Source organism: Filicampus tigris, chromosome 12, assembly GCF_054856515.1.
Source record: "Filicampus tigris isolate MCC_2025a chromosome 12, RoL_Ftig_1.0, whole genome shotgun sequence".
NCBI classification, from domain to species: Eukaryota; Metazoa; Chordata; class Actinopteri; order Syngnathiformes; family Syngnathidae; genus Filicampus; species Filicampus tigris.
This window is the reverse complement of record NC_141228.1, coordinates 15,403,901-15,415,326: the sequence shown is the minus strand read 5'-3', so window position 1 is coordinate 15,415,326 and position 11,426 is coordinate 15,403,901. Positions and strand designations below refer to the sequence as shown.

At 43.6% G+C, this 11,426-nt stretch overlaps 1 protein-coding gene across 4 annotated transcripts in view; it reads right to left on the bottom strand.

Moving 5' to 3' along the window:
• Positions 1-2,143: 2,143 nt before the first annotated feature.
• Positions 2,144-11,426, bottom strand: part of sema6bb (sema domain, transmembrane domain (TM), and cytoplasmic domain, (semaphorin) 6Bb) — a 167,001-nt gene continuing 157,718 nt past the window's right edge. For all 4 annotated transcript variants that reach the window (XM_086046638.1, XM_086046637.1, XM_086046639.1 and 1 more), the window contains one exon: positions 2,144-11,404. In XM_086046638.1, the coding sequence (XP_085902764.1) occupies positions 10,503-11,404 (902 nt within the window). In that variant the 3' untranslated portion in view covers positions 2,144-10,502. The remainder of the gene's footprint in view (positions 11,405-11,426) is intronic.

Sequence of the window (11,426 nt, the reverse complement as noted above, 5' to 3'; positions counted from 1 at the left end):
AATTACACCTCCACGGGTACGACAAGCTGCTTGCTGTAATCAGACATTGCGCTTGAAACGCACGCGTGTGCTGAGGTTTTCTTCCTCAGGTTTACCGTAGATCAGAAGACAGGCGGAGAAATGTGCTCGAATCTAGCTTGGACCTTTAGAGTCAACTGTAGTAGGGTGCACTAGTACATGACTACTTGACTCCTCACGTCTACAAAATCAGGAAATCAAAACTCAAAATTGCTTGAGTTACCAAATTCTACATTATTCCATTCGGTAGAATACCATATATTGCAATATACCATAGTATATAGCAATTATATACCACTGACATCAACACCACTCTAAAATCCTGTTCAATCACTAATTTATTGCGCAAAAAAAAAAAAAAAAGTTAACATAAAACACTGCAATTTCTAATACTTTAATACTTCACAAAAGCAAAAGCCTGTGATTATATAATTGTCTTAAACTCTATTGCAAATGTTTTGGATCAATGAGTGATGCAATAAAAAAAAGAAAAAGAGTAAATAAAACGGTGAGCTAAACTGTGTGGATATTAATCTGAATTTACTTTTGTGGCTGACCAGTTCCTTCTGCACGGAAGCATTAGCTGTCCATTTCAACACAACGGCACTAAGTGGTAAAAGTGCATCAACTTGATTGATTTAAAAAAAAAAAAAATCTTAGTTCATTTTTTGTTGTGGGACAAAATTTGAGGCTTAAGATACACCGCTACGAGCAGCGAATGCCACATCATCCACCCAAAATACTGCATCTATCGTCGCAGGCTCTGTTTATGCCATTTTTCCAAGATTCCAATGGTTTACTTTCATAAATTCAAAAGCAGGTTCACATTCACATGCATTCACTCACCGATTGTTGGTTCAGGTGCGGAGGTCTGCAACCGGGTTATGGATGCTGGATGGCTTGATGTGTTGATAATATATGAACTAGACTGATCTTTCCAGCTGGAAAATAACACAAAAATGTCTATAATGTGTTGAATTTCAAAATTAGACGGAGTTTCAATTCGGATTCTTCACTCAAACTTCCGGCAGTGTAGAGTCTTCTTAGCATATTACATGTCCTTCATTTTCATTTTTGATACTTATCATACATGAGCTTTCGGGGTTCAATGCTGTACGTCTGTCCAGAAGAAGGAAGGTCAAACAGTGATTTGACAATTGTAGTTTTTTTACTTTATTACAACATAAGCAGTGACTATGTTTTAAAATATTGCACACTACAACTACTCAACTACTAAAAATGAATACTCAAACTAATAGAAATATACATTTTTTGTTTGTTTTCCCACAAAAATCTTGCACACCCTTAAAACTGCTTGGCGAAATAAATAATTTTAATGGGTAAATTTGAAACAACTTTTCTTTGTTTTGTACAAAACAACACCATTTTCTAGGATGTTTTATACAGAAGGTCAGGTCCCAAACAGCATGTCGCTCCAATTTTTGAACTAATGTCGCTGGGCCAGAAGCATGTGCTTAGTTGGCTTCTTCTGCCATCTAGTGGTGACGTGTGGAGCAGCAGCTTCTGCGCCTCACATCTCTGATCTCCATATTTAAGCGCCATCTGGACGTTTTCCCACACGACATCTTGACATCTCTTACGCAATCCTCCAGCATGACTTCAAGTCAATCTCAAATCAATTTCGTCTTTAATTTCATTTTCATCTGCAGCACCACAAGATTAGAGCTCCAATCTGCTTGGATCCAGAACAGGGCTTGAGTTGATTTGACTAAGTTTACCAGGTAAGTATTATTCGATAAGTACAAGTGGTATGTGAATTTAGTAAATAAACTTACCTGGCAAATCCAAATGGGAAAATAAGCATAAGGGGGGAAAACGCACACGCGTGCCTATGCTGGCATCTCGTGTTTAAAATTAGTATTACAACACAACAGTGTAGGGTTTTTTTATTTGTTGTTTTTTTCAAAGCGATGACGAGTTCCTTCTTGTCGATATTCTTCCAACTGCCTAATAACTTAAGGTAAAACGTGGCAAACTGTTTTTTTCCCCAACCCTATCCCTCTAACAATGCCCGTTTACATTATTAAACATTAACAATATGTGATAAAGTATACCTTGTTTATTGCGTAGACTGATCGAGATTGATCATGACAAGGAAAAAAGCTCAATGTCCGAGTGGTTTATTGAGAATAAGAAAACTGACAAGAGTCAAGTCTCCATGCGGAGTGACAGGCAGAGCTTGGGACAATGTGGAGAATGGTGCACAAATGTGTGTCATGTAATGTCCTGTTGTTTTTTGATGCAGTGTGCTGATGTGTGGCGAAATGAAATTCAGTATAATGTGTAGCATAATGTAATGTAGAGCAGTTTTATTGAATATTTCGTCATGTAACGTCTAGTGTACTGTAGAGCTGTTTATTGTTTTATAATGTAATGCAGAGCGGTGTTGTGTAATATTTTGTAATATGTAATGTAGTGGTGTTGTGTAATGTATTTCAATATAGTGTAATCTAGTGTAATGTTACAGTGCTATGTAATATGTATTATGCAACTTAATGTTGTGTAATGTGATGTACTAAAACCGTGTAGTGTAATGTAATATAATGTCATGTGTTGCAATATAGAGATGTGGTGATGTGTTGTGTAATGTACTATTATGCAATTTAATGTTCTGTTATTTAATGTAGTATACAGATATATAGAGTAATATGTAATAGAGCCCAATCAATCAATCAATCAATCAATCAGCCGGTCGATTCTGCCAATATTAGCCCTTTTCAAACTGTGTCCGTGTACTACAGTCCGGGGGATGGGGGGTTGGGCTGGGGGGGGGCTTTAAATAATCAGCCAGTTGCCCCACTTTAACACATGACAACATAAGGCAAAGATAATATTCAAAATTGTAAACAAAGTAAAAATAGCAAGTTATTTTAGTCATTATGTATCTTTTTAAATTAATTGGCCGATTGATTGGTTACCGGAATGTATTTGGCCAAATATCGGAATTGGCATCGGCCTAAAAACAAAAACCCGGCCCTAATTGTAAAGAAATTTAGTGCCATATTTTGTAATATAATGTAATGTTTAGTACAGCGTTTGGTAATGTAATGGCGTGCAGTGGAGTACAAAATATTATACTATGATGTTTTGTAATACTGTGTAGTGTAGTGTAATGTGTTGCAACGTAGTGTTTTGAATGTAATTTAATGTACTATGATGCCATTTCATATTGTGTAATGTCATGGCATTAGTCATTGTACTGTAATGTAAGGTGTTGCAATGGAGTAGATTATTTTTTCTTATGTATTGTAGTGCAGTGTTATGTATTGTAATGTAATGCGGGGTAGAGTAGTGCAATGTAATGCATTTTATTTTCTATTGCAATGTAGTGTAGTGTAATGTTTTGTAAGGGAACGTAGTGCAAATGGGTGTTGTGCAGTCGTGAGGTGGCGCATGCACGTGTGACTTTTGCGGAAACAAGCGCGCACTTGAACGTACAGTACAAATTCACACGCGTGGCTACCTCTGTGCACACGCGCACGCACACGCACAAACAGAGGCTGTGTGGACATGCAGCTACTGCACTTAAGTTACACAAAAAGAATCAAGAATATGTACACATGGTCGCTTCTCATGTGATTGACAGCTGGGGGGATGTCAGAGGAGGCTCCCCCGTTTTATGAGGTCCGTGTGACCCCCATTGAACTTCATTGTCGAACCCTAACGTGATAGTCTTCACCTTCATTGTCCCACCAAAGCATATATCAACAGAAGAATTATAATTCAATTCCACGTAATTTCACAAAGCATAGAAAAACAAACATGACAAAAAAATGTGGATCAGTGCAGATTAAAAACATCAATTTTACATGGAAAAAAAGCAGATTGTTTGTCAATTCCTATTGCTCACGTGTACACAATCTCATAAACCCACATTCTCTTTCACACGCACACACACACACAATTCTGTATATACTGTATGTATAGACATACATACACATATGTACGTATACATATAGACATATGTATACATATACTGAATACACATACATGTGTGTGTGCATATATATATACATATATATGTACAGTATGTATATGTGTATATATATATATATATATGCACATACATATATACCGTATATACACACACACACATCACCTTCTATTGTTTCTGGGGACATAAAGTGGTGCCTTGAAATATGTGTGACCCGACTGTCTTTCAAGCGTTGTCATTTTTTTCTTGGCTTTCCAGCAAATATTTGAGATACAAGCGCTTAATGGTGGCAGTGAAGTCAACTCACTTCTCAACGAGCAGCAGTTTAACAGCTTTTGAAGACGTCTTCAAAAAATTGGTCTACAACATGTTTATTGCCACTCACTGAATTTAACTGTCAAACTAAACACAAAACCAAACTAATTACATGTATTTAAGACAACCACATAACTTCACCTTAAAGTCTGTTATCTTAATGCTAACACACAATGGGAAATGCTATAGAAGGGCTAACCAATAACATCAGTGCTGAGTGTGATAATCTTTAAGTAACAGCTATTTTAACACAAACGGTGGTGCAACGCATGTAGACAGATAATGCGAAGATCAGCTAATGTTATTGCAGCTTACTGAGGGGCTGACACTGTCTCCGTGTACTACAGTATAGCAGCATGTTTGGATTATACTGATCAAGGTGGCCAAGGCGCGAACACCAGAAGGAGCAGCACAATGGCATGAATCTAAGAAAAAAAAAAAAAATCACAAAAACTGTTTGTAAACTCTTTACATTCTACATCATTGCTGTATGTTTTTTTTTTTAAGTACAATTTTATACAGTGCTATTTTCCTTTTTTATATTTTTGGTTGTCTTGGGGAAATATGATTTGAGATGTGAGTGTCTTGATTTACGGGCGTAGTCATTGAACAAGTTATCTTGTATCTGAAGGCTTTCCCTTGTGTATTTGCGATTCACAAATTTACAATTGTTTGGGGGGAGCGGGAGGGCGGTCCAGTTATTTGCCTATTTGCTGTTTTTGTGCTCGGGCCAAAGCCCTGTCTAGTATTTAAATATTGCTTTGGCACCAAGGAGCTATGCTGCAGTGAGGGGAGGATCTTCATTTAGTCAGGACGTAGCCTCGTGGCATCTATTTGCAATTAAAAATCTTTTTAGGGAGGCCGTTCATTACTCATAGATTTTGGATATTTCTGACAGGTTTTAATCCCTATTGTTGTTCAAGTCTTCAAAAGAAGGGAATTTTATTTTTTTCATGAAACAAGTTTGAGGACTGCTTTACCATGCTGAAAAAATATTGATTAATTGACTTCGACTCAATTTACACTACATTAGCGTCGACTACAAAAAAAAAAAAAAAAACATCTGTAAGCGGTTTTCATGGACCAACTTCCTGATTTTAATCTTTTTTGAAAAGTTCTTCACATGAACAACAACAACACACAAGCTGATCAATAGCAACAGGCCGGGCCAAGGCCGGGCCAAGGCCATAATGTGTTTTTGGTGCGTGTGCACAATGCGATACAAGCAAAGCAATTTGGCACACAACAGCCTTTGACCATGTTCTGTCAATTTGGGGGACACAAAAACAGGTTTTCATGTTAACAAAAGTATTTGTGGGGCGACAACACAATACAAGCGAACAGGCAGGTGGTGGCAAGCGGATGAGGACGAAAAAGAAAGCGGCGGCGGCGTGAAGGATGACGCTTCACCTGAATCTCTTCATTCATTCTGAATTTGAAGTACAATGGCGCCTTGAGATACGAATAACCTGACTTGGTTGAGTTTTGCGTCATGAGTCGTACTCAACTTGGGTTTTTAGCTTTGACTTGCAAGCAAAAATCCACTCACTTGACAAGAGGCAGCATTTTGTCAAATAGTGGACAGTGGTTTCAACTGTCTTAAACTAAAGAAGAAGATGCAAGTAGCCCTTTTCCCTGCGTGTGTGTTTTATGTCACTGATGTGCGACTGGTTCCTCTCGAGTGATCGCGGAGGTCGCTCTCGAGGGGGCGGAAGTGTCTGCAGTGATTTTCTCGGGCTCGTCAGAGCGCCACCGTGTACCGGAGCTAATCGGGCATGTTTAACGGACACGGATGGCCGAGCACGACTCGGGGCCGCGCTGACGCGGGGACACCGAGCGCTCCGACGCTAATGACCTGCTTGGAGCGCTAATGCTGCGACTTAAACATGCTCGCCCCGCCTGACCTCTTCCTCATCCTCGTCTTTCTCTGTCCTTGCTTTCATCCTTCTCAGACAGCACCGCCGGCTATTTGCTCCGACACTCTTGAGACACTAATAGAGAGAAGAACTTTGATGTCAAAAGAAAAAGTTCAATTTTAAATTTGATATTCATGGTTTGTTCATTTTAATACTTTTTTTTTTTTGTGTGTGTAAAGCAAATCAAGGGTCTACTTCATTTTCCCTGGAAAAAAATTTTCTTCTTTCTCTTGGGCGGAAAATCTTTACTGACCTGGACATTCTGTTCCAGGGACGAAACGCTCCGTCCACCTGTCCCGCATGGACGCCCATTTTGTGGACGGACGGACAGAGGATGAGAAGTCTTTTGAAAAGGACGGACTAAGCAAGGACACAAGTGGGGTTTTGTCCGTCCCTCTATTCGTCCCTAACCGGGTCAAGTACCGACTGAACGCGTAGTGTTGGGTTCTCTTAAAAAGCCAGACCACCGCATGTTCTCTTCTACGGAGCCGCCTTCATTAATTGCCTGCACAAGGCTTTTCATGTGCTTCCCAGTAGTCACATTGCACATGCATATTCTGCCCTCTAGTGGTTCAACACATGTAATACCATGGATAATGCCACAGGAGTCAGGACGCGACGGACAGAAATACGTCCAGCCTGTCTTGTGTGTATAATCTGGGATAGCAATTTTGTTTTGTTAACTAACTGTTAACATTTAGTACCTTATCCCTTTGTATGCAAGTATGCCCTTGTGTGGGACATCTTTAGACCGTAATAATCACTTACCGGCGTATATATTTCAACGACCCGGAAGTGGAAGTTTTTGTTTCCTCTTAAAATAACCTTGCATTAATTTGCAATAATTATTTTGAATTATTATTTTCAAACTGCTTCCATGATTAGTGTATAACTACAGATCGATGGCAAAGCGTGACTTTGTGTCCGATGGGATGTTGCACAACATCAACGACTCGTGACGGACATGGGGTTGGAATACAAAAGGGGGTGAGATAAAGAAATGACGTGGATCAGAGCCTCGCTCGACATGAGCACCAGAATAATGGCCACGCAAACAAAGAAATGGACATCATGCGCCATCGCGACCTAGATGAACAGATCCGTCTACACGGCATGAGAGCGAGACAAAAAAAAGAAAAAACATTGGAGTGCGGTGAGAGCCTCCAGACCCAAACAAAGTGGCCATCTGTCTTCTGTATGCCTCTTTTGTTACGAGCGCATGCTGAGTTATGAAGCCACAAGGGATGACGGTTACCAGCGCGGCAGCAAACCACCGAATCACACATTGGGTACCTGACTCTTAATACCGCCGATGTCAAGGTGCAATTTTAGAAAAATACATTAACAGAGAAGCTGATTATTAAACGTATTAATGCGCGCAGACCGCTACAGGCGTTTTTTTTTTTTTTTTTCTACTTTGCTGTAACAGGTTTTGCTCAGGCCAATTAATCAGAGGACAGAAAAATGCTGATGTCATCGAGGAGAAGCGGCATGGCCATTTTAGGATGAAGCTGAGCCCTGATTGGCTAACGAAACCAACAATACAGTGCAGGCGTGCTTCAGACCCCCACCACTAGATGGCGGCAGCAAACTTCACAGCATCTGGCCACCATCAAGTCACATTGGTCAATGGCAGTGGAGGGATAATGTCAGTTGGTAGCGATTAGGCTTTACACAGTCAGGATTTTGGAGCCGATCACCAATCAGCAAGTTTAAAAAAAACAAACAAACAACCATTCACCGATCCGATCTGAAGATGGACTCATTTATCCAATCTATCCACACAATTTGTTTACTCTACAGTCGTACGATTGTGGTTGCCTTATTTTGCGGATCTGATCAATGACGTCATTGATTAATGGGCAAATTATGACTTCATCGATCACTGAATTTGGAAAATATGTGCCGATCCGATCCAGCCGATCCGATCTGTGTATAGGCCCTGATACACCAAACCGACGTCGGAGGTCGTTAAGCGTCGTTGCGTCTATAAGCGCCGTCTGATTAGCGTAGTGGCCACCGTCGTAGTGTCGTAACCCGTCTCTAAGCGTCTTGGGGGCGTTTACGTTTGTTGAATCGGCGTCGCGAGTCGTGACATTTGGAGAAGAAATGTTGCTACTGTGTGTTTGTTTTTATACAGTGCAATACTGCTGAGTGCATTTTTTTTTTCTTATTAAACCAACAACAAACACAAAAACAAATGTTGGCGTTGTGGGGGGACTGAAAAGGATTCATTGCATTTGAAGTCATTCCAAAGGGAAAAGATGATTTGAGACAAATGTTTTGAGAGACAATCGCGGTCACAGAGCGAATTACTCGTATCTCGAGGCACCACTGTAGTTTAAGTTTCATGGGCCGTCCGGCATGGCTAATTCTGAAGTCCCTGGACAGATTAGATTGACATGGCAACGGAGATGCTGAAATCTGAGTGGACAAATGTAACATCCACAGACACTTACCGCTACCATAAAGCAGTGCAAAGAAGAGAAGCGCTCCCAAATAAAGAGAATAGATGCATGGGAATTCATTTAAGCAATTTTATGGAACAGATATTCGGTTGCAAATGCAGATCAGTGCTTGTGATATTGTTTAGGCCACCACTGGCTGGGATGGGTCCTGTCTTATCTCCCAAGACGGATGGATCAGCTTGCCCTTCCTCATTGCTATTCTGTGAGACCAGCTCCCTGACTCTTAACGGCTATTTGTTAGCGCACAAAGAGCCTCAGTGTTGGCAACAAGTGGCCTGAATGGAGCTCCCGAGCGGCCCGAATCAGACGGCACCGGACGGCCGCGGCTCACGTTCGCGAGGCTTAAGGTCAGGTCAGACGAGACCCGTTGTGGGGGAGGGGGGAGGGGGTCAGTGAGAAAGGGGAAAGGAGGCTTTGTTCCTTTTCCAAAAAAGCTCTTTTTTCAGAAAACAGAGATCGGAAAATCATATTTTAGTTTCATTCTTGTTCATTATTGCTCTGCTTCACGCATTTTAAGCTTTTAAACGGGCATACAGGTTCAAGGTTCACAAGTTCACTCAGATGGCTAATAACAAGGGGGGCGCAATGTTTACTTCTGCTTGGGGATGGGCGTAATCCAAATGATTCCGTTCATTGATTGTTAAGAATTCAGTGAGGTGGAAATGACTGTTGATGAATCAACAAATAATGCATTGTTGATTCAGTCGGCGCTAATTCGCTGTCGAAATAACACTGCAAGTTGAGCTTCATCCACGCTTTGGCACTATAACTCCTCCTAGGTCATGGAAGCAGGAGTTCAGAACATGCAGCAAGCGAGTCGGGACGGTATTCTTCATTTTCTCCATAGCTGATCAAGGGAATGTAACCGTATGCCCAGCCCTACGTCCTTTTCCTGACAGTGATACGTCACAGTTAAGATGAGACACTTGTAAAGGCCATTCACATGTAAACACACTAAGGGTTGAGCAAGCTCAGATTTTTTTGTAGTAGCTGATGACAGCCGAGTCAACGTCAACTAATCGATGATGTCCACTCGCTATCCGCGCAGCCGTTTGCCTTCAGTCTCTAAATACTAGCTCCTTCTCCCCGACATAGACGTACAATATGCTCCTCCGTGGGTGTCCATAGACTATACGACCATAAATATTTGCAAACGTCGGAGGCCCACTGCTAGTTTGCTGCAACCGACCCCCCCCCAACCTGCTGCTTTCAGTGAGGAGTCCGTCTTCTCAATATCAAAACGCGATTGCTGATTCACTGACTTCAGGTTTCAAACGTGTTAGGGGAGTGATAAAGTTGACGCTTAATCGCACACGCAAACACACGCACAGCTCCTTCCTGCGCAGCTACAATAGTCAAAGAGTGGGCGAGGCGAGGGGCAGGAAAAGCACAAAAAGCACAAACTCAAATATACACTTGAAACAAATCCAAGGTGGCGAAGGGAGGCATCCCCAACTGTGCCTCTGCAAGTCAAAATTGTCCATCATTGTCTCCACGCTGTCATTTTGCCCCCCCCCCCCGAGATTCCACTTCCTTGAGCACCCCTACACATCAGCGCAACTGCGTCCGACACTGCGCTGGCTGTACCGCTGTCAGAGCGAGAGGGCTGCGCCAAACAGCAGAGGAACGGGCACACCTTTCAGTACGAGTGCCCCTTTTTGCCTCTCATCTCTCTCTTCAGTGAATGACGTCAGAACGCTGAATGACGGTGAGAGAGGACAGGCAGGGAAAGTAAGGGGTTGCTGGGGTGGGGTGTGGGAGGGGGGGGCGGCGGATTGGTTGCTTCCAGTTGCAGGAGGGAATGGGTCGGTCAGAGAGCTTTCAGTTACCTCACTGGACACTAGGGGTTCTCTCGCTCTTTACAAGAAGGTGGCTGTAGTCGGCCAGTTGTCCGAGCCCCCCTCGATGCCCGTGCATTTCCGGCCTGACGAGGCCCTGGCGCTGGGGGTGGTACGACACGCCGTTGTTGCCGTTGTAGTTGAGCGCCTCGTGGCTCCAGCGAGGTTCCCCGTAGTCCATGTGGGGAGTGGGTGCTGAGACGACCCGTCGCCGGTCTGGAGAGTCCTGCGGTGTGGTCGGGTAGATGTAGTCCCCCGCCGAGCTCCTCAGGGCGCCTGCCGGACGGCCGGCGCCGTTCCCGCCCCGCTGGGCGGAAAAGATCAGGTAGCGCTGGCGCTCGGCATGCGGGGGCAGCAGAACCTCGCCCGGCTCGTCGATCCGGACCATTCCTCCGCCAACTCCGCCTCCCTGCAGCAATTTGGAGCTCAGGTAGATGACCGAGTTGTTGGGGCAAGGGGGCCCGACGGCCGTGAGGAAGGTCTGGCTCTGGTCCCAGTCGGCGTCGGGCAGGCGCATGACTCGTTTCTGCTGCAGCGGGGTCTGCTCAGGCGTGGGCAGTAAGCCGGGGTCCATGTCACCTTTGGGCCATCCGTTGGCTGCGACAAATGGATTGTCCACCTGAGAGTTGTGCCGCTCGCCGCCGCTGGTCCTGGTCACGCTCATCACCGAGCCGCTGCGGCCGGGCCCGAGCATGCTCTGCTCTTTCTCACTCTTGCGGCGGGCCCCTTTGGCGCCGGCTCCTCGGCCGTGGCGGTGACGGTGACTCATGATCCAACAGACGGCAAGGCCGGAGAAGACCGCGCCGGTGGCGAAGGCCGAAACGGCCGACACCACTAGCAGGTTGACGGATACCAGGCCATCTGGCTCCTTGATGAACGTCTCTTTAAGTAATCCTGGTGAGAAAAATGCACAGAG